The sequence below is a fragment of the Balearica regulorum genome, chromosome 1, assembly GCF_011004875.1.
Source record: "Balearica regulorum gibbericeps isolate bBalReg1 chromosome 1, bBalReg1.pri, whole genome shotgun sequence".
In the NCBI taxonomy this organism is placed as follows: domain Eukaryota; kingdom Metazoa; phylum Chordata; class Aves; order Gruiformes; family Gruidae; genus Balearica; species Balearica regulorum.
The window spans coordinates 72,905,798-72,929,321 of record NC_046184.1 but is presented as its reverse complement, the minus strand read 5'-3'; the positions used below and the strand labels follow the sequence as shown (position 1 = coordinate 72,929,321).

Here is a 23,524-nt window from a genome sequence, read left to right as displayed (position 1 = left end):
TGTGTTGTTTTTCTTCTTCATCTTCCCCTTTATTATTTCCTTTTTCTAAGAGGAAAGAGGGCACTTATTTGTCTTCAGTTTCTAAAATGCACATTATTGATGATGAATTCTAGGGGAAATTTTAAAAGCAAAGTTCTCTAAAGTGGAGCTAGTAAATCATATGATAGTAGGAATGAACTATGAATCACTTAAACTGCCACCAGGGTTATTTTTCTCTGATACAGAGACAAGTATTTAAAGCAAATTGTTAAGTGCCTGCTATAAGGAGGCATCCATTTGACTGGAATTTTTGCTTTCCATTTTTTGTAATTCCTTTGCTGGGTCTGAATCTTCAACTGTACTCACCCTGAACAGAAATTATTACTGAACAAAATAATCCTACTGAGATTGTAGAATTACAGCCCTGTATGTGATTTGCCTATTATTGTCTATCTCATTAAAGTTTATTTAATGGTTATTTATTTGATAGTTAATTAAAATCCAAGACAATTGTTTTTATTTCACTGGTTTGCTTATTTCCTGGACACTGAAAATGCTTGCATTCATCTCAGAAGGTCACTTCTTTTAAATAATTATGATGGATAAGGAGATTTGAAAATAGGGATCTCTGTAGTCAAAATCATGGTGTTTCCTGCCCCCAAATACACATGGATTAAAATATATAATACATATGACATATGCTGTTGACATACGCTGTTGAACAACTGCCATTTTGGTAGGCAGCATCCTCTTCCCTCATCACCTTTAGCTGTTTTTTTAAGGGGAGCACGGAGGGCCACATGGAGTTAAGGCAGCCTTATTCTCAGCCATTTTCTACCTTTGTTCCTTATTGCTTTTCATTGTACAATCTTCTGTGAACACAAAGCAGTATGTGGCAGAACGCAGACCACTGTCTTTATATTTTCTTCTTATTTTGTCAGAGGATTTTTTAATTTTCCAAAAGTGGCAATGGGTAAGTGGAGGAAATATAAAATGCAAGAAAACTCTCGAAATATCTTAGTGGGAATAAGACTTTACCTCAGATTTTAGTTAAAGGAAATCAAAAGTGGAAACAGAATTTATATTTCTACTTAAACTGTATAAGCAAAATCCCAGTACAGACAGCCATCAGGTGTGATTTGGAGACCATCATGAAGCGTGAACAGAAAGCAGTGCTACAGCTCTTATGAAAAGTATATTTTCCGAGGGAGAATGAAGCTTTTCACATGTTGGAAGTGTGTTAATAGACTTTTACTTGAGAAATTTTCTACTGTGTGAGAACTGAGAAGATATGCTCTCAGAAATTTACAGTTGTGAACTTTTATGATAAGACATAACAGGGAAAAATGCCTTACCTCATGCTCTGGTGCAGCATTGAGCAGGCCAGGAACCTCAGCCACCAGCGGCCTGTAAGGCGTTAGCAGGGGCGTCTACAAAATGTTTTTCATTACAGCAGCAGAGTTGTACGTTTGTGAGACACAAACATACTGTGTAACAAAAATGCCAAGTATCTCGCCAGTCTGTTATTTCCCACTCCCAGCAGCCTAACCACAAGGGGTATGTGATAGTCCAGGGAGATTTTTCAGGAAGACCAGGTACTTCCTGGGAAAGCTGAAAAACACTGTCCTGGAGGCTGCGCTCTAAGCCAGGCTTTCATTAATCCCTCACACTTTTTAGACCTTGCATTAAGGCTCTTCATGTACATTAGTAGTTATTTCTCTGAGGGAGACAAACACAAGTGTCATGAAGAGACTTAAGGTCACAGATGAAACCTGCATCAGCACCAGTACTTGAAGGTGTAGCTACTGATTCTTAGATCTGATGTCTACCTGATTTGATCAAAATCCCGTAATCTCTTTTTGTCACATTAGCTAGAACTATTTACACTTGGTCAAACTACTATGATTTTGTAACATCAGTAATCAGTAACTAGCAGCACCCCAGCCTGCAGGACAACCACAGCAGCTATATGACTATAGGCAGCTTTTTTTTTTTTTCACTTTTGCATAGTGAACCATCATCATTCAACAGAAGTCCCAAAGGGAAGGGTGCTCCTAGTGAATGTTGCAGTGCCTAATTATCAGGATCTTTACCCTCTTCTAGAATTAACAGCACCACAGTTATGTAGTAGGTAGTTAAACTTGGATACTTTGAAAATAGATCCAGAAAGGCTGTTACACTGAGAAGAAACACTGAAGACCAGCAGCTGGGGATGCTGAGGAGAGTGATACTATGCTCTGTACTTCAGGGGCTGAGGTAATTTTCTCCACTCTTGGTTCAGACCCAGTTCTGCCCTACAGTTGAGCCTCTGAGTGGTTTATACCGACTGGAAAGGGCTACGCTTTCTTTCAAATCATTCCAAGACAGCAAGAAGAGGCCAATCATTATGCCTGTGCTGCTTTCCATTCATTAACTCAAAGCTTAAACACCCCCTCAAGATGTGAGAAACAAATTCATTCCCCATTTCCAGTCTGACCTTGTGTCACCCTTTGCTAGGACACTACCTAACCTGTAAATCTGCAGAGTTATGTACACTCTTGAAGTTCCTTTCTTGCTTGTGAGCATTCTCCAGATGTCTTCAAGGGGCAGGGGTGTCAGCAGTTAGTCAGGGATCCAGCACTGCTGTGGCTCTTGACCTTTTTTTGGGGGGAAGAGATGGGCTTAATTTTTTTCTAACAAAGAACTCAACCCAAATCTTTCACATCTGAGTGAGTATTCTAAAAGCACAGCTGAAACCATTTGGCAAAAACACAAATTCTGCAGTAGGTATACTTGGGTTAATTTTCAACAATTTAGAATAAAGGTCAAAGTTTAAGCATACGATATCAGTCATTTCTTCTGAAAACCTTTTCAAAACGGTAAGTACCAAATTGTTTTGCCATGAGAATATTTTTCTTTGTCTCAGTCTAACATTAGTGTAATTGCATTTGAGTAACAGTTTGAACTGTGCCTAGTAAAACAAGATTTCAAAATGCTTTTTGCAAATAAAAAAATAAATTAGTTAAAAATTCTGACACTATAATTGCCCTCTGCTTGGTTACCTCGTGATTTTTAATCCTGCTTGTAAACAAAACAAGGACTTAGTAGTTTATCCATATGACTAAGCTGACCCAAATGGAAGATGCATTTTACATGGAAAATAGGATGTCCCCTTGACACTCAGGCAAGACAACTTGCAGAATATTGCTTCCTATACATTTAAATCCAGCTATTCATGCAGTTTTGTTGTCTTTTTTTTATTGGTTAGCAAAGGTGAAATGTGGTTTAAAACTATAAAATGTATTTATGAGTTTGTGTAGGACAAATGGGTCCAAACTCATATCCCCCAATGCTAGCCTGCCTGCTGTTGTTAGCCACACTGAATATGCCTGCTTTGAGCCACACTGGATGTATCATCTGCTTTGTTTTTAAGCCAACCTCGTTCAGCCCAAGTTAGATCAGCTCTACTTCATGCATCTGCTTTGTAGCTGTAGCCTGTGTTAAGACTGTCCACACTGTGCGCTTTAGTTCTTTGTGCACTATGTAAAGCAATTGTCTTCTAGAAACAAGTCTTCTGATTATAGAAGTAATTACAAGTCTTCTGTCTGTCTTTCTGGTCGCCTGTGGAAATTTAGTTCAGTAGTGGAGATGGCTGGAAGAGACAGTTGTAAGATCATGTAAGGAGGGATTTTATTGACCTCTTCCCTGAAATTTCAGTGGACACTGGAGGCTTATGAGTAGGATTCAAGTGTACGTGTTTACATGATAGCTGGTAGGTCAGTCAGAACCTGAGGGCTAACTTTTGCATAAATATATAGTCTCACCTGGTCTGTGCAAATTCCTCAAGTGGTTTGTTACAAAACTGAGTCACAATGTGAATATCCTAGTAGCATAAGCTGCCTCTTGCTTAAAGAGATCCTGATTGATGTTCACTGAAGGAGACAATTTCCTTAGAGCTGTGCTGATCCTAGGAGTCCTGCTGTGTTCAGGGCTGGCCTGGGCAGCTCAGGTTAGGGCTTGAGACGATAGTTCCACAAATATTTGAGATGACATAACACATCATTGGCGGTCAGATGGGCGGGTTTAACTCTCCATCCTTTTCTACTCTGCTTTCAACCCCACTTTCTACTCTCTTCTCATGGTCTTGGCTCTACGTTCCTGCTCTTTTGCTTATGTGGGTCTGACATTTATTGAACCATTCTGTGGGCCAAATCAGTTCACTGCCTGGAAAGCAATCTTTTTGCTGCATTAAATTTCTGCCTGTTTAATGAGGTAAAAAGGTTTGCAGAAGAGCCTGGAGAGCCCAAGAGTGGAAGAAAGGTCAAGCAACAGGAACGCACAACGGAGAGCAGGGAGGCGGGAGAAGGGAGTGGGAACACTATTGGTTCATCTTTAGGCACAGAAATGGTAGGCTGAGTTCTAACCTGGATTTAAAGTGCGGTGTAAATGCACCTGAGCCAAATGCGTTACACACCAACATCTCTCTGATAATCTAGGCTGTTAGTCTGTGGTGGCTTCAGTTCCATTTGACCAAGTGTGACGACAAAAATATTTTAAAGCTGGGGAAAGCAATCTCAGGAACACAGCTGCAAATAATAGTTCTGTCTATTTTGTTATTCAATTAATAATCTTAATAATCTTCCCAGTAAAAAATGGATTGAAATGCATTTTTTTCTACCATAACTTATGCTTTGAGGGAAGGTAATAATAAGTAAAGGCAAACATTGCCGTTTTGTCATGTGTAATTGTATGAGGGGCAGTGTGATGTTTCTGATACCCCAACAGAAACTTGGGCAGAGGTTGCTGCCTGGTTTCTTTTAACACCAGAAGAGAAAGCTTGTAATTAGCCAGATGATGTTCCCTGTGTATGTTAGTGAAAGTCTGGGACCAGTATAGTAAGAAACAGAATCCCATTGCCAACTTCTAGGAGCAGAAGAGGAGCAGAGCAATCTTTTATCTGTTGCTCACCTTTTGGCACCGCAGGTGGGCTACAGTCTGAATAAAGCTGTATTAAGATAAGGCATAAACTATTCCCTGGGATATAAACTTTTTCGCCAAATTGCAAAGACAGTGCAAAGCTGTAAAAACACAATTTAGTACTGGTGATTGAACACAGTTTGTATAAGCATTTTAAGCAAAGCAGAAATGCAAACTATTTATGTATCAGAGTTACTTGTCTGAGTTGCTGACCACCTACACTTAATTTTAAAGTAAGCATTTCCAGGAATGTTATAATAATGCATTACACACTTAGAGACTGAAAATGAGGAGGCAGCTGTAGAAGTAGTTAATGCCCATGAATTTGCTAGGAATCAAGTTAGTTAAGAAACACATTTGAGAGGATTAACATTGTTGTAGAAATTAGTATTTGAAGACTTTGACTGGGGGGGTGTTGGGTGGAAGAATGTGAAAGGCAATTCAGTCTTATTAGTGGGCTTGTCAAGGACAACTTGCTTCCCAGCTGTGGCTTCATAAGTGGAAAACATAGAGAAGATCGGGTGGCACAAGACCACGCTTGGAAAGTGTATACGAGACGAAAAAGAGGAAATTAACCTATATCCATCCTGGTGGTAAGGTAGGGCTCTGACTTGCCCTGGTTTTCTTCAGATTACTCCATCAGGCAGAGGGAACTGTATTGAATAACTTGATTTAAATGAAGCCTTTGTGGCGGTCCTTAGAGAGAAATCTTCTTTAAACTGGTGTTCTACCTGTTTAACTCATCATGCTAACCCTCAGATGTGTAGGGGCTTTTACAGGTAAGTATATTCCAAGTCCTCGGAATATATTGCTCCTTCTTTGAACACATTTTTGGGAAATATGTAAAATGTGTAAGAAAGTGGGTGGCTTAGTGCTACCAGAAGCTCTAACCATCAAGTTGAGATGGAGATGACTAAAAGTAAACAGAGAAATAAAGAGCGATGCTTTTACAAATCTTGGGAGGGGAAGCAGAACAGAGTCTAGTTTGTTGCCATTTAGAACGTAAGTAGATCTGGTGGGTTTGGGTTTATTTTTTCTCCTTCTAATTTTAATGCCAAGATTAGTCTCCAATACAATTTCTATTAAAATTAACAAATTTACATTGATGACAGTGGAAGAGGGGAGGGCTCAACAGAGCATGCAAAGCAGAACTAAATGTCCTTTTAATGGCTAGGAAGGACAGGCATAGTAAATAAAAACCACAGAGACCAGGTATACGTAAATCAAATGTACGGGTCTTCATAGTTCTGTCTCCCACAGTGGTCAGTACCAAATGCTCGTGAAGGAGACTGAAAAGCTGTGTTACAGACAAACTAGCTTGCCATCAGAATGTTTCTTTTCCCTATTCTTTGCTTACTGGTTGTATGCTGCTGACAGCATTTAGTATTTGATGAGAAAGAGTTAGCTGTTACATTGTTGACATTCACATGTCAAATTTTCTTCCTTAGAATAAGTTTATAGGCTTGTAGCTTTTGTTAGAATACAGTTTGCATTTATTTAAGGAAGGCGCTCAAATATCAACTATCTTAGAAGGAATCTGATTTTTTGCAAATATGGGACAAAAATGTTTCTTTTTTTTCTCTTGTCTTTTTCAACACTGTAATAGGATCATCGGACAGACTCATAAACAGATATCAGAATCAATTAAAAAAGGCAACATGAAAGAAGCTGAGAAGCCACGTGCAGGGGACAAATTCTGCTGTGTTTCCAAACTGAAGGTACAGAAATATTTTAGCAATTTTGTGTGAACACACAACTGTAATTGCTTGCACTTATAATGGTTTGGTAGAAGTTACAGTCTAGACTAAATCAATGAATAAGCTCTGTTTCTTTCCTTATCCTTAATGCTTTAACTGAGGTCAAGCAAGTTTGTAAGCAATCATGTGTTGCTTTTTGTGTCCCTGAACTTTACAGTCCGTGATGTGTTGGAGGTATGGTTGATTGTTCCTTTGAAGCTCCACCTCTGAATTTGTGTAATCCCCCTAGCCTGACATGTTTACCATTCTGTTTTAAACCTGTGAAATGAGCCTTATCAATTGTGACATGGCAGTAAAATTTGGCTTTTGATGTACCCTAGACTATTCCAGTTGTCAAGAAGCTCTATAAAAGGTTCTAAAATAGCTTGGTTTTAATAGTAATTCAAAGCCCAAATAGATTACTTATGCTTTTTATAGCATTTGCAGCAGATGTATTTAAAAAAAACCCTATTGATTTTATTTAATAAATATTGTTTATCGAGAACCCTTAAGTTAAAAGGATTTGAATGCTACTGCATATATTCATATTTATTTCTTTATGGTCAATTGCTACTAGATTATTGTAAAAAGGACACACTATTTACTCTTTCTGTTTGAAATTATTTGTTCTGTGCTCATGCCCTCTACTGAGGTGGGAAAGCAGATACTCGTTCAAGTAATTCGATCAAAGGAAACGATCTTAATTCGGCAAGCAATTTGTCATTGAGAAGAGCAAAAGGTGCGAAGGTCTTTACACCCTGGTCTGGCTGCAGGCGTTATGCAGTCCTGCAGATGGCAACCTTGCAGCAGACACACGGTGGGAAAGGCTGTGCTGCACCTGTCTTGGCTGGGGAAATGGGGCTTAAGGTTTCTGAAGACAGTCTTGATCAATGGGACCAGGTGAAGAACAAAATCTTTCTTTTTTTTTTTTTTTTTTTTTGTTTGTTTAGTGAAGCTCTAACTCTGTGGACAAGGATAAATGATGGGATTTGAGCTTGTATTTACACACAAACAGAACTGTTCACTTGTTTTACCTGGAAGCACATCTTTGGTGGGGAAAATAACTGTGGAATACTCCTAAATATATAATTTTGAATTCTTTATGCACTCTCCTCTTTCCTCCCTAGGTATTTCTGCTGGCACTGTCACTTGCATTTGTTGGTAAAACAATGTCTGGTGCTTACATGAACAGCATGTACACACAGATAGAGAAACAATTTAATATTCCAGCTTCTTTAGTGGGGATCATTAATGGAAGCTTTGAAATTGGTAATCACTCATTTTGATATTTGTTTTTATTTGAAGCTGTGATATGTTGACTGAGCCTGTATTAGTGACTCTCATGTCCATAGCAATCTGTCAATTACTGTATCTGACAATAGTGACCAATTCTGTCCTACCGTTTCAGCTGGTACTTACATATTTAGTGTCTTGGAAGCTAAAAGGACAACTTAAATGAGGAAGTTTAGGATTAAAAGCTGGTTCAGCTAATTTCTGCACTATCATAAGATATGACAGAACAACTAATAAAATAGCACTAGTTTATGAGCTTTGTATTGAATCTTTCTGAAGAGAAAGATTTATAAAATCTTGTTTGAATTTAAGGTCATATTTAGCATTTTACAGTTTTTTAATCAGTGACCTCAAAGTTGGTTGGAGTGGATTGTCTCTGTACTCAAACTCAAAAGTATTTCAAGATTTTGTACCTGTACAACCGTAAAAAAAGTTTCCAGTTCTACTTTTAGCAACCCTTACCTTGCCTATCAGTTTTATTACCCAGTGACAAGCTTATATCTTGTTATTGCCAAAAAAGAAAAAAAAAAAAAAAGAAAAAAAAAAGAAAAAAAGAAAAAAAAAAGAAAGGCTTGATAGCTTGAAACCCATCTAAATAGAGATCCTCAGAGGGTGTGTTTTATACCCTTAAAGTCATGATGTGGATCTTCATTATCCGTGGCTCAGCTGAGGAAATGGTCTGCACAGGCTCATATACAGATGGGAAGGGGAGGCAAGGCTCCTATTCCATCTTTTCCTGGTCTCCTGTATCTGCATGTGCAAGAAGAAACTCTTGGCAACACTGTGCTGCTGCCTGCAAAGCAGTCTGATGGGGCAGCTCAAAGTTATGATACAGAAGGAATATCCAGAATTTATTCTTGCTTTCAAGAAGGAGGAGACTTTACGAAATATGAAATGGCCAAGATTAATAAAGTGGTATGTAAAAGACTTATTATTTTAAATAAATTATCCTCTCTTATTTACTCTTCTATAACAAGTTGTGGCATTCTTAACTCCAAGGATGTACAATAACTGAATAATCATATTAATATTTGAAATGATTAAGAGTCAGTGTATGTGGCAGACATAACTAACTTATTAGGACCATGTAAGTGTTCATCTTTAAGTGTCATTCAAGCCACTGGTTCGATACAGTCTGTCTAGCAATACATAAAAAAAAGATGTTATCTTCTTTCAGAGCATGATGCTCATCACTCAGAGACGTGGTTTTGTTCTTTTGACAAAAAGATCACAAAATTAGTAGGTGTACGATTACTAAATATGTTATTTTTATGGGGCCTGATTCATAATAAGAAGCTTGATTCTTTTCTTAGTTGCATAGCAATAAATGTAGAGGAGAGAAAATCAACTGATTCTGAAGTGAAAGTGGAGAAAAGAATGAAGATTTTTAGCACATTTGTATTTTTAAATGGTACTAGGTACAAAACTGTATTTTTTTTATTCCTCTCAAACTACTACTGAAATTAATATCAATTTATTATTCCTTTATTCTCCGTATGTCATCTTGTGTTTATTATTTTCAGTACAAAACCACTTGGCTATATACTTCTGTATTTTCCCACACATTGCAAAATAGAGTATCCTAGGAGAACAACTTCGTAAACCAGCTATTATTCTGCAGCCCCTGGGCCTGGTTTCCATGTAAAGTAGTGGGAAATTTCTTCTCTACATAAGTGCAGCCAAAAATGTCTCTCACCATGATCTCTCTCCTATTCTGCCTTCTATTCTCATGTTCTTTCAATGTGGTGTAACTCTTTCAGAAAAAGATCACAGATAGTAGGGAATTACTGCATTGTTTAGAGAGTTCCCTCTCTAGTTACAGTTTTTACAAGACAACAGAAGTAACAGATGTTGAGCTAATAAGGTATACTTAATTTTGTGTTGCAATTTAAAAAGTATACGGATGCCTTGGTTTGCAAATATGAACTAGGTTCTTTTTGCAGGCAATTTGCTGCTGATAGCATTTGTGAGTTACTTTGGAGCAAAGCTTCACAGACCCAGAATAATTGCTTTGGGCTGCACGATTCTGTCATTTGGATGTCTTTTGATATCACTTCCTCATTTCCTATTTGGAAGGTGAGTATTTGGCTTAGCTCACAGCAGCTTCTGTGATCCTTACTTGCCTTAATCCATAGGAGAGAAAATGATATGAGAGATTTCATTAGGGTGTTTCATGAACTTCTCCTGAAGCATCTGTTACAAGACTATGTTAGAGGCTAGATCACAGTCTGGATAAAACACTGCTACAGTTCCTTTGTTGCTAGCCTGATTCATTACTGAGGCTCAGTTAGCTTTCGATGTAGGTTTCCTTCTTCGTATAGCTACACACTCTTCTTATAGGTAGCTTCATTACTGAAGTACAGATTTATGAGGCAGTTCTGATGTATTTCTTCTTAACCTATACATGCTTTCCTTTGATTCAAACAGGTATCGTATTGAAAGCAGTATTTCACCACATGAGAATTTTTCAGTCATGCCTCTATGCCTTGTTAATCAAAGCTTGTTCTCTTTACCTGCAGAGGAACCATCAACAGGTATGATTCTTCCTATGCCTACTACTTTTTCCTTGGTTTTTATAGTGTTTAAGTAAATAGGATTTTATTTTTATTAGCAATCATTTCAGGGTCCTGCTTTTGGTCAGTACTTTTTGTAGGCATAAAAACTAGAGGTCAGGGAATTTCCTAGCCTTGTTTCTTTAGACTCCAGAGCTGTAGCTTTTTTTCATGCAGTTTTCACAGTATCCAAACAGCTCAGTTAGTTAACATCCCTGTCAGTCCACTTTGTGGAAATATAACACCAGGTTGTTCTCACAAATGTTCCTCTTTTTGACTTGAAATACTATGATACTGTGTGAGATGGGAAACATATTTGGACAATGAGTAAAAGGCATCAGGATGCTTTTTTGTTGTACCACACAAGAAATAAAAGAATGAGAAATAGAGATGGAACAAAAAAGTTGATCCCACTCTGTTTTAGCAAAAAGAGAAAATAGTTTAAACTAGGCTGAAACTTATCTGGGAGACTGAAACATGTATGTGCACTAGCAATATGCATATAAAGTAACTACTATTAAATCAAAACGCTCAGAGGCAACTGTTACATGATGACACACAAAATCCTCACATTGAGGATGGGATTAATCTCCTGAGTCTTTAGCTACCTCAAAGGGAAGCATTTAGTCTGAACCATCTCTTTAGGCTGCCTTGATAGTTGGTCAAAGGAGACTACAGAGCTCTTGTAGAGTATGTCCCTTGCCGTAAGGACAATCATGTGCTTTACTTTAGGGTGGGTCAGATTACTTTCTGGATGTGCCTACTGGCTGTCGGAAACCTAGATGATGGGCGGATAGCAAAAGTTAGGTGAAATGACTCCCACAGTTGTTATATTTTGTGATGGTGTTCGATCAATGTGTGCTAAAGCTGAATCACACTGCTGTAATATTGTATGTACACAGTGACATCAAACCATAGTGGTGTTGTATTATAGTTTTCTGTGCCTCCATTTAGTAAGGGATGTGGCCTCCAAGCTTTACAAGACTGTATGTTGCTTAAGGCATTAATTTTTCCATCTTCACAAGGAAAAGTTGAGAAAAGTGTATACTTAATAGCACTTGGTATTAATTTTCCATGTGAAGATTTCAGATACTGTTTTTCTTCATTTAATAAATGCATAAGTTAAGGTATAGATATGTAAAGCATTTTCTTCAAAATTATACAGCCATTCAATGTATACACTAGAACCCATAGGTCCTCAAGCCTATAAATATACTTGGTTAAGGTGATTGTTTCCCTGTTAGTTTATGAACAAGCAAAACTGTGATGTTCATACATATGAGTCCATCTCCTGTGTTATGCAAAAACTGGTTTAAATTTGACCACATCTGCATGTGGATTGCTTCACCCATGTTTTCTGACAGTAATCTGACATTGAGACAGGAGATCCAGGCTTGATCTCTGAACAGTAACGCTTTCATTTAGAAAGTCATCAATTGCTGCTAACAAAGCCATTTTTTATTTGTTAACAAATTGGCACTGAGAAGTCTCAGCCTGACAAAGTGGACCATAGAAAACAGTGGAATCTGAAGCAGACTGTATGGGACGAAGAAATCCAAGTTCAAGGAGAGAAAGAAAGTACTAAAGCTCATATAGTTCCCGATATAACTGTTCTGATGTGGGACAAACAGGATTGTGCTGCAGCACAGTATTCTTCTGCTGAGTTATGTAGGAGGACAGATGGAATAAATGAGAGCTAGATCTCCAAATAGATTCAGCAGGCTGGCCAGATATATTGTTATGGATCTTGATTTTGATCAAGAGTTGTATAAGGGTCACAGTGAATCAGAGACTTCCTCCCTCAGAGCAGTGCCCAGTGCGGGCTGTGTTCCAGTGGGTGCCTGCTCAGGGAAACACTGACCTCCTGATTTACAGAGGTGTGATGGAGGTAGAAAACCTTTCTGCAACATTTAGTGGCATATACCAATTATGGTAGAATTTGTATATCATTTGCCAAATCGGAATTTGCATTGTCCTTAAGATATCCTAAATCTGAAGTTGAATACTCAAACAGATAGCATGAAGACAGATGAAAATTCTGGATAGGCAGGTCATTGATATGCAAGGCAGAAATCTGTAGTGCTAGAATAGAGCTTTGAGCTAAGGGTCTAACTTAGGGTTTCTGGGTGGTGAGAACTGTTGTACAGAGTGCTGATTGAAGTTACCAGCAAACAGCAAATGATTTAGACACAGATGAATTAATTCTGGCTTCTTATTTCATTCACAGAATGTGAAAAAGAGCCTGGGTCCTTGCTGTGGATATTTGTGATGGTTGGAAACATAGTACGAGGAATGGGTGAAACTCCCATCATGCCTTTAGGCATTTCATATTTGGAGGATTTTGCCAAAGCAGAGAATTCACCTTTCTACCTGGGTAAACCTACCCTATTGTGATAACTCCCAAACACACACACACATATAAACAAAAGCAAAAGAGAGGGTTGTTACGACCGCCTTCAGTCCAATTAAGGAAGAAAGAAGAAAGATATTACTGCCTTATCAAAATAATACTGTAGAACTTGTAATTTAACTAGAGATGAACTTATTGAAATGAGGCCATTTTCAGTAAAGCTGTCCGACACATATATAACAATTGCAAGAAAAGAATTATGTTCAGATTCTAATTTAGTTTGTTTTCTCCTTTTCATACTTTAGGATGTCTCCATACAGCAACTGTAATTGGCCCCTTCCTTGGTTTCTTGTTGGCATCGTTCTGTGCAGAACTGTTTGTTGATCTGGGATCAGTAGATGCAGGTAATGGACAAATATATAAAATCTTACATATAAATCAGTAGGCATGATAGCGTATATATCAGCATTAAAAGATGTTTGTCTGCTAATATGCTGTATCTTCATTTTATCTGAGTTTGCTGGTGTTTCTTTCAGAATGAAAAATCTGTGTATAATATTCAATTCAATAAAAGGCCTGAATTCACACATACACAAATTAATCTACATATAAATTATTTGAGGAACAATTGTGTCATCTGGCTTAACATAAGAAAGGACTAGAATTGATTTAATATGAAAGACTGAAATTTGCTAGAAAATTAGCAACATTAGAAAACTGGAGACTGTTCTCTTTCATCAGCCTCATTGTAAGAATCTTTAAAATGTTTTTAATATATCACGTCAGAGATGCATAGGAAAACACACAATGACAGCAAAAAATGTTTCTGAACTAATATGTAAGATGTGTGGTTTTGTTTGTGTTGTTTGTTTTTTTTTTTTAATAGATGACATAACTATAACAGCTACTGATGCCCGATGGGTTGGAGCATGGTGGCTGGGCATTTTGATTTGTGCATCACTGAATCTTCTCGCAGGAATACCTTTTTGGTTTTTGCCCAAGTCACTTGTGAAGGAAGGAGAAACCAATGAACCTGAGGAGATGAGTAAAAAAAGTGTAGTACTATTGCAAGAAAATGATAAAAATGAAGCCAAACAGACCATGTATGAAATTGCTAAAGGCAAGTTATATTGTATTTCATTTCCTTCTTAATTTAGTCCCCAAGCTGTGAACTATATCTCTGTATTTTTGTAAGTAAAGATGAGTCCAAACTATGAAATGCATACTCTATTTGTCATTTCTCTGTAGTACAAAGGATTTGCAAATGGATTTAGAATGGCTCCTTGTAGAGGAAGAAAGCTAGTTTCATAGATGCAGGATATGAATTCACTTCCTTCCCCCTCCTGCAGTTTAGATGTGTGTAGATCTGGAGATTTTCTTCCTGGTGGAGGATTAATGCACTGAAATCTGGTTAAGAATATTACACTTCAGTGAGCTGTGGACAAGTTGCAGATATTAGTTGCTTGTACTCTGTGCAGAAAAGCAGAAAACCAGCACAAGTCTTGTGCATTTCTTGAGTCCAGCTTGAAGCTGGAAAAGGGAATTGACAAGTGCTTAAGTGTCTCATAAATATTTAATGGCTGTTGAACAAGGATCTATTTGACTTACATTTATTTATGTTACTGTTGGCAACATTCACATCTGTGGTCTTTCAGATCTGTACATCTGTAGGAAGCTATTCTATTTCCTTCCATTTTTTTTGTGCTAGATGGAAATGTAAGTGAATAAAATACATCAAAAGCTATGATCTTCAGAGTAGTCTCATGATTCTGTATACCCAGCTCAGGGCTCCTTGACAGGATCTTCATTTTCAGAAAGTAAGTGCCAAGTGCCAGCTACCTCTCCATGGTGTTTCAAGCTGACTCCTGCAAATTCACCATACTCAGAGTGAGTACTCGGATCTTGGCTGATACTGCAACTTCATTTTGATAAACATGGCATCTCTCTCTGCTGTCATGTAGCCTTAAACGAATCCATGAAAATAGTACTGCTCTGGTGAGGAAAGGTTCCAAGCTCAGACTGGTGGTCTTAGTACTCCAGAGTCCCCTCAGGGCTTATGTTTTCATCATCATTCCCTCCCTGAGTTGGTGTGAATGTCCACTGTCCCTGAATATCCTGGATTATGAGTCTTTTCATTTCACTGAATGGTTTGAGGCTGGAAAGAACCTCTGGAGGCCACCTGGTCCAACCCCCTGCTCAAGCAGGGTGACTTAAAGCCAGTTGATCAGGATGTGTTCAGACAGCTTTTTGATCGCCAAGGATTTCAAGTTGAAAATTTAAGTATTTATAGTTAAAATGAATCTCTTCCTCAGAAAGCTCTGATTTTAAACTGCTTGGCATATATGAATAATACAGCCTATTTATAGTGTTTCAGATATTTGACTCATTTTTGCAAGACTTGCATACAGATCCTCTTCTAGTAAGATACTTGCCGACCTCTGAAAGATATATCCGTCCTAAGTGGTGCCCACTTTCAATGTAACATGGTCATTGTTTTACAGATGCTTCTGTTTTTCTGCAGAGTTTCTTGACAATAGCTCAGCACATGAGTTAATAGAGAATGTTACACAAAGAGGAATTGTGAGGTTTTTTTTTATAGTTCAGATACTGACTTAATAGGCATTATGCAGAGAAAAGACCCATGTAAATTAGTTTCTCAGATGCTTACTTGGCTGAAGAATGGTGGATCCAGATTTTGAGAGTACAGTGGGAATAACTGCGGTCAGTCCCTCTTCAGGCCTTGTCTGCCCCATCACTGACAGTAGCAATAGCCAAAATCAGTGATCAAGTCTCTGGGGGCAGGTTGTCACAGATGTTTAATGCATTTGCACGCCTTTCCCCCTTGTATTTCCTTTGTGTGACAAGTGCAGGAAAGGGTTTTTGGTGAATGCTCTGGGCGCATGGGATGGGAGAAAAAGGAGTAGGAATGATGGGAGAGGAGCTGCTGCTGCTGTAAATCTGTAGGTGCAAAGTTCAGTCACCGTACAGCTAAAAAGTGTCAGGAAACTTTCATGATAATGTTATTACTGTGATTTTTAAAAAAGCCGCAGCATGCATGGGTGTGCATGTTTGTGTGTGTGTGTATCTTCATGTAGAAGAGACATGGTGGGATAGCCTGGGATAAGCAAGTAATCTTTGGCCTGTGATGTCTGGCGAAACACAAGAATTAGCCTGATCCAGTTAAGGATCATTTCTGTTCCCCTCTTCCCCTCTCAGCCACACTGAGCAATGGGTGATTCTTTTCATAAAGCATCACACTAACTCATTACATTATTTCATTCCAGATTTCATCCCATTCCTCAAGGCTCTGTTTCACAACCCAGTTTATATGTTATTTATATGCATAACTGTGTTACAGTTCAGTGCCTTCAATGGCATGGTATCCTTCATGCCCAAGTATCTGGAACAGCAGTTTGGAAAATCAGCAGCAGATGCCATCTTTTTAATTGGTACGTTTGCATTTTGCTTTGCTCTGTTCTGACAAGTAGTGATGTCTCTATGCAAATTCTCTATATTTTTATATATATATATGTTCATGTGTACATGTATACATATACATACTAAGGTCAAATGCTTCTACATATTAAAGATTCTACACTACAAAGCTTTTCTAAATAATCATGCATTTTCTGCTAAGCATCTCATAATTTTCTGTGCAGAATTTTATAATCTACTTCCCATCTTTTGAATTGGCCCAGAAAGTTCAGCTCATATGAAACTTGCACCACTGATCTCAAAGAGGTTATGGTAATTTACATCAAGGGAGTATGGGCCCAATGTTTATATTATCTTGATTAGAAAGTATACTATAAAGTAGAGGGAAGATTTCATGTTCATGAAAACAACATCACTAGCAATCTTAAGACACAGAGGGGTTAAACCTATGCACAGCTAAAATTGCCAGGGATCTTCAACATTTTCCATCATCTCCATTCCTCAGGTATTGGTATTGGGCCTTCTGAAAGCCTCAGATCCTTTCTCGCATGCAGAACTCCATGGAAGAAAAGCTTTGACCAAATAGCCGTCTTTTTTTGTCTTCTTTATTAGCTTGCCTTTTTTTTATGAGTGAGGACAAGGTGTTCATGCATTGGGAAATGGTAATGGCAAGTAGTTGTAGCACAAAGCAAACATCCTGAAACTGTAGAAGCTTTTCTATGGTTCCACTTTATTGTGTCTTAAATTCTCAGTTTTCCCTTGTTTAACTGCAGTGACTTAATTAGACTAGAATTTATTTCATCATTGTAGAAGAATCATCTTAAAATACATCTAGCTACTTCTGTTCCTTAACTCAGTGCTCATCTTTCATAGTAGTTCCACCATTTTCTTTAAAACCTGCCACACAGAGTGTCCCAGACCTTACGAGTATGACTATTGCCCTCTGTTACCAGTGTTTTGAAGCTGTGCCTCCAAAGGCATGTAGCTATCATATATCTTATCTGTGCTGTGTTGACATTGCACTGCTGGGTTGTTTTTCAGACAAACTGTTTTCTGTATTGAAATATATGGTGCATTGAGAGGATCCAAATTCAGGTATAACAGTCTTCCCTTTTTCTCACGTTCTCCATGCCCACCCACAGTCAAGTATTGTTAAAGAACCAACATTGTCTTGAGCAAAGCCAACCAAGCCATATGATGCTTGTGTAAAACTACTTCCTAAATATCTTTCAGTCAGTCTTTGCTTCATTAAAGTATCAAACAGTGAAGAAGTGCGAAAGCACGTTCAGTAATACCATATCAAAACTGAAAGTCTGTTCCTCCTTTCTGTGATGCTCAATGCGCACCAAGATGTGCTCCACTAGCTTATCTTCCTGCTGAGTTTCTCTCTCAGCTAGGGAGGCTGTATTGAAACCCTGGTTGGTTTGGGATTTTTTGGGGGGGAGGGGGAGTTGTTTGTTTGGTCGGGTTTTGTTTTGTTTTGTTTTTGTTTTGTGTTGAAACTAGATTGCAACTCTAGATTGCATTTTTCCAATGAATCATTTCAGTCCTACCCTCTAGCTCACTCTCCAAGCAATTCCCAACTGCTGTTGACTTTGGCAGATGTTTTGGGTGTGCAAGGGAACTAGCAGAGACCCATTTCTGACTGCAGTTAAATTATTCAGTCACAGGCACTATATGAGTCTTTGCCAAACACAGTCTTCCCTTATGAGTAGCTTTGATGGTCTCCTTTATTTTAACATGAAAGTTTCACTTGTTTAAATAGGTGTTTACAACTTACCAGTTATATGCGTTGGGTATTTTTTTGGAGGCTTATTCATGAAGAAATTCAAGATAAATATCTATCAGGCTGCGAACATAGCATTTTGGGTATCTTTACTGGAATACCTTCTCTACTTTGCTGCCTTTTGGACTGTCTGTGATACTTCACCAGTTGCTGGCCTAACAGTTTCCTATGAAGGGTACGTTCTTTAAGACACAAGAGGACTTAAATCTGAAGACACTGGAATGATTTTTCTTGTCTAGAATCAGCTAGGGACTCCACAGTTTTGCAACATTTTAGTTTCATGATCTAAATTCTCAAGGCTTTTTACTTGCATGAGACAATAGGTCTATCTTCTACTAGCCCTGTTTTAAACAATAAGGAGTATTAAAAAAGATATCAAGGCTCATGAAATTGCACGTCCATATTAATTCTTTTACTAACATAATTACACATTCAATTCATGTAACTGCAGGTAAAAACAAGAAGTTGGTGATCAAATTAGGCATACATGAATGCAATTTCAGAATTACAGAGCGACAAAACCCTTTCTTTATCTTATGCTAGTTTACTGGAATTTGATTGCTATAGAGTTATGAGAGGATATTTTATCTGTAGTTTCTTGATTTGAAGCCTGCCATTAATCATTGGGAGGGTTTGTGTGACTGTAAAATGCACATGTAGGTATATGTAGCACTTAGAGTACAATCAAGAACATACATGCCATACATGAGAAAAATTCTGCATACCTATCTATGAATTTATAATATTAATATAATGTAATGTAATATAATATAATGTGATGTAACATCCTATAGAAAGGCATGACTCCATGATGGGAGCATGTAGGATTGTGTCCTGGATCAACACTTGAGCTAGAATAGAATGTTAACCATTACAAAGGATTACTGTAGGTATTTCACTACTGAAATATTTATTCATCTTCTAAATGTATTTCAGAATAGAGCAAGTTTCATATGCAGAAAAAACTCTACTCGCTGGCTGCAACAGGGATTGTGATTGCCCACTTAAAATATGGGACCCTGTTTGTGGGAACAATGGAATCACATATGTGTCACCTTGTCTTGCTGGGTGTACAGCCTCAAGAGGAACTGGAAAAAATGTGGTAAAGCATACATTTTATTATACTGTAACTATGAAATATAGTAGGTGAGAAATATGCATATCAATATACAGTGGGAAATAGTCATACATGCACATTTAATTGGATATATAAGATGATAATTAGAGCTGGACTCAAATTCATTGAGTGGCAACAGATATTCCAAAATGAATACGAAAATTAGCTTACGTTTAAATTAAAGAATATAATGAAGCCTGCTTTTCTTCTACTAATTGAAGGAATGTTAAATGCTCAAAATGGAGTGAGAAATTATTCTCAAGGTATTGACAGTTGGAAACCTGAGTGCACAAGGTTTCAGCCAAAATGAAATTCTATAGCATGGTCTTAATAATGTCTTTTACCCTTTAGATTTAAACAAGTAACCAGGTATTAGAGAAGCTTTATTATCTTAATTAATAATACATTTTCCATTTTAAAAAAAAGTTCTAATTAGACTGAAAACAAACAAAAATAATGAGTTCAATAAAAACCCAAATCATACAGATTTTAGAAAGTCTCTGTACTTTACAAGTATTTTAGAGAAGTATTTAGATGATAGTAAGGGCCAGACACTGATGCCCTTGCTCACCTTGGCTAATATTCGAGAGCCATTATTCTGGCAATACTCTCAATGAATTCAGTAGAAGCAAGTGTTTGAGTAAGAATATTGCAACCCAGCCTCAATCAAACCTTTCTGGTTTCTTCTCTTCTGGCATATGAAAGACTGTGAACTGGGTTATAAAAAAGGGGGGTGAGATCTATTGGCACTGAAAGGACCACATAACCAGGCTGTGCTGGGAAATATGAGGGTTCTCTTGATCATGGCCTCCCTGAGGAAGCATAGTCCCCACTGTATAAGAGGACCATAGCTCCCTCCTGCCCTCTAACCTCATACCCCACATACAGATGATGGTTGGACCTGTGCCTGGCAGACTGGGAGAGAGGCCACAGTGCAGTGCTGCACATGTGTAACATGCTCAAGTGCAGGGGAGAGCAAGCTAGGTGCCAACTGTGAGTTTCACACTCAGTGTATGAGTTTTGACAAGTCTGTGTGATTAAAATACTCTTTTGACAGGTATTTGAAAACTGCACCTGTGTTGCAGCCTCAGGGTTTTCATCTCAAAATGTCTCTGCAATTCTGGCCCAGTGTGATGGAGAAGAAATCTGTGACAAGATGCTTCATTATTTTTTAATATTGTCATTGGTCTGCAGCTTCATTTTTTCCTTAGCAGCCATGCCTGGGTACATGGTCTTAATAAGGTACAGTAAAATATCGTTATCTTAAGAAACCTACTGGATCTTTTATTCTGAGGTCAAACACACCCAGGGATTAAAAGTGTGTTAGTTTGGGTATGGAGGGAGGAAGAATAGAAAGATCTTATGTCATTTCTGTGCTGTGTTAAGGTTTAGTGTCATGACAGCTTTACAACCTGTTGTTGCTTCTAGCTATCAGCTGTATTTTGAACTAATGGAGGACCACTGAGTCAGTGCACTGAGATACTGCGAGTTGTGTGATACCCTTGTGTTTATTGATCACATCAACATGATGTTGATTAAGGCACAACTATCTTGCACTTTGCGCTGGCCTCAGTCCAAATGGATGATACTGGGACAATAGCTTTTCCTTTTGTGATTTAGCAGCCTTAATTAAGGAACTTCAGTAAACATCACTTAATGAGGATAATGAACTCTTTCAACCAGTGCTCTAATTAGAATGGTTTGGGCCTAAGAAGAGTTTGATTTAGAAAAAGCACAGAGGTAAACATTTCTTATTAATTCACCTCTACTAATTGGTGTACAATGTAATTATCATACAGGTCTCTAAAGCCTGAAGAAAAGTCATTTGGAGTGGGTATCCATGGACTAGCTTCAAGAGTATTTGGTAAGAAAAGCTCTAACACACTTCAGAAGCACAATTAGGTCTGATCTAGAGTTAGATAAGGATCACTTCAGGGCTATGGGCATGGCACAGGAGTGCTCTTCTATGGAGTATCTTTGATCAGGAAGAATTTGGGGTTTTTTTACACAGATCTAGGCAGCATGACAAATTAGAACAGCTTTCAGTTTGCATTTATTTATACTGGGTAATAGGCTGACTACATCTGCTGTTCATCTGAAAGACATTTTACGTTCCTACACTCTTACTCTGTGTTTATCAAACACAACACTCACTGATGAGATAAAATTTTGAGTTTTGAATAGGAATCACAGTCCATATTGTAGCATGTATATATCGGTAAGCAGGCAACAGGAAAGAAAATCTTTGGTTGAGGGTGGATAAGGAAGAAGAGAGAACACAAGAAATACAGAGAACATGGTTCATGCTGCAAGAGGACAGGACAGATGGAGTAGATGAGAAACAGCATAGGTTTTATAGTGTATCTGCTAATCAGAAAAAATATGCTATTCACAAAACCATTGCTGATATCCTTTTTAGCTGGAATTCCATCTCCCATTTATTTTGGAGCTTTGATAGATACCACTTGCTTGAAGTGGGGTACTATGACTTGTGGTGGAGGAGGAGCATGTAGGATGTATGACATTGTCACATATAGGTATATCTTCTACTTTATTTTCATTTCTCTTTCTTTCTGTATTATTACATGCATAGAGATATAATTGTACGTTCTTTATCTTTTTCTAGTAGACAAACTGCTCCTGTGTTAGAGATTTAACACAACACTTTTCTTTGGTATTGGCTTTATTTGTCAAGTGCAACCTTTGCCACAGCCGTTGGAACACCCTTTGAACAGAAATGTTCTGGTGCCAAAATTGCACTCACTAATGGCCTTTCATGAAAACAGACCTTAAAACACTGAATTCTGATAAAAAAAAATTAAAAGCAGTAAGCCCTTGTGGGAAAAATGTCAGATGTGTAATGGCTGGCTATGCAATATCTTTGAACAGAAAATGAAATAGTACTTGAATTAAAATATAGGAGAAATTTATAGAGAGGATATAGTTACCCAAGTGGGAAATTGGCCCAGCATACTATGCTTCATGTTTTTGCAGTCCTCAGTCCTTCAAGGATCACTGTGGGAATTTAAAAAAAAAAAAAAGTCTTGTTGAACTAATGGCCTCAGGCTGATACCTTTTCATACTGTGTTGAGGTTTATTTAGAAGAAGAATGCTAGCTCATGAATATCCAGAAGTTTTACTCAGGTGGTCTGAGCTGCCCTTTTCAGGGCTCCCTCTTTCCCCTGCAGAGAAAGCTATAAGGGTATCAGGGGGCTAAATTAGTAACCTCAGGTTGGGTGATGTAACTAGCCATTTTGCTGACACTGACATATTCTCCATTCTCATATTGATTCATCTTCTGTGAGATCCAAAAGGATCAGGATACAAGCTTTAGAGTGGCTGGGGAATTGCTGCAAAACAATGTATGCTGAATAGTTTTGCTATTTTTTCATGAATGATATATTTAATGAAGCTCATCCTTTATTTCAGGTGGCTCTATCTTGGCCTGCCGGCAATATTACGTGGCGTGTCCTATATCCCAAGTGCACTAATTCTCCTTATTTTAAAGAAGAAGCTTAAATCTGAAAGCCAAGTCTTATTGAACACACCAGTAGAAATGCAGGATAAAGTACAAGAAGCATTGGAATAACATTTCAAAGCAGGACATATTGTGAAAAAACCATGCAGTGTAAATTTTGGATATATCCTTGTGACAGATTTCGTACTTAGTGAACACTTAGAGATTAACAGAATTGCTTGTAGTTGTATTCTAATTATATTATAAAAGTATCAGTTCATAAGCAGAAGTTCAGGAAAAATCTGTTTGATGCAAAAAAACAAGGAGTAGAAATAAGAAAACTTATGAAATGCCAAGTTTGAGTTGTCTGAGCAGAGGGCTATGAAGCAGAAACGTATGTTTTCAGACCTGGTTCCACTGAAGATAGTGAGATTTGTAGCTTCTTTGGGACTGACTTTTCCATAAATTCATTTTGTTATGCTGTTAGTCCTTTCAGGCAGGGACTGTCTGTTATTCTGCATAGTGTAGATGGTCAATATATTGGGGCCTGGGTTCTGTGGTAATACTAACAAATAAAAAAAAGAAAAGAAATGCAGCGTTATGGTGATGTTTTAAGGTTTACATAGAACACGGATAAGGAAAAGTTATCAGGATTTGTTACGTCAGTTGCATTCACTCATACGTTGAGCATGACAGAATGTTACCTGTATTTTGCCTGCCATATAGCTGCCTGCGAAATCCTATACCTTCTCATGTCTTGTCAAATTATTTTTTGAATGGTACATAACCGTAGTCATCTATGTGCTCTTCCTGGTCGTTGTCCAATTTTTATTTCTCTCAGATGTGATGCTACAATGAATGTG

General features: G+C 37.8%; 1 protein-coding gene across 8 annotated transcripts; it reads left to right on the top strand.

Moving 5' to 3' along the window:
• The first annotated feature begins 2,812 nt into the window (after positions 1 to 2,812).
• Positions 2,813 to 23,252, top strand: SLCO1A2 (solute carrier organic anion transporter family member 1A2). 8 transcript variants are annotated; one of them, XM_075757996.1, is made up of 15 exons: positions 2,813 to 2,837; positions 6,542 to 6,653; positions 7,799 to 7,940; positions 9,908 to 10,040; positions 10,392 to 10,498; positions 12,744 to 12,890; positions 13,172 to 13,270; positions 13,753 to 13,986; positions 16,151 to 16,315; positions 18,067 to 18,262; positions 19,024 to 19,189; positions 20,262 to 20,446; positions 21,004 to 21,068; positions 21,624 to 21,741; positions 22,634 to 23,252. In XM_075757996.1, exons 2-15 carry the CDS (start codon positions 6,594 to 6,596, stop codon positions 22,791 to 22,793), a joined length of 1,977 nt encoding a protein of 658 aa, XP_075614111.1. In that variant the 5' UTR covers positions 2,813 to 2,837; positions 6,542 to 6,593; the 3' UTR covers positions 22,794 to 23,252. The 8 variants fall into 8 exon arrangements, with proteins under 8 accessions (XP_075614111.1, XP_075614133.1, XP_075614118.1 ...); XM_075758003.1 differs by lacking the exon at positions 2,813 to 2,837 and adding an exon at positions 5,603 to 5,714 and having other exon boundaries at positions 13,843 to 13,986; positions 22,634 to 23,234; XM_075757987.1 differs by lacking the exon at positions 2,813 to 2,837 and adding an exon at positions 5,603 to 5,714 and having other exon boundaries at positions 18,112 to 18,262; positions 22,634 to 23,234.
• The last annotated feature ends 272 nt before the right edge of the window (positions 23,253 to 23,524 follow it).

Coding starts and splice junctions, on each gene's coding strand:
- SLCO1A2 (XM_010297946.2), top strand. CDS start 5,695: ATGTGTAGGGGCTTTTACAG. Junction 19,190..20,261: donor GAGGAACTGGAAAAAATGTG/GTAAAGCATACA, acceptor CTCTTTTGACAG/GTATTTGAAAACTGCACCTG. Junction 20,447..21,003: donor GGGTACATGGTCTTAATAAG/GTACAGTAAAAT, acceptor ATTATCATACAG/GTCTCTAAAGCCTGAAGAAA.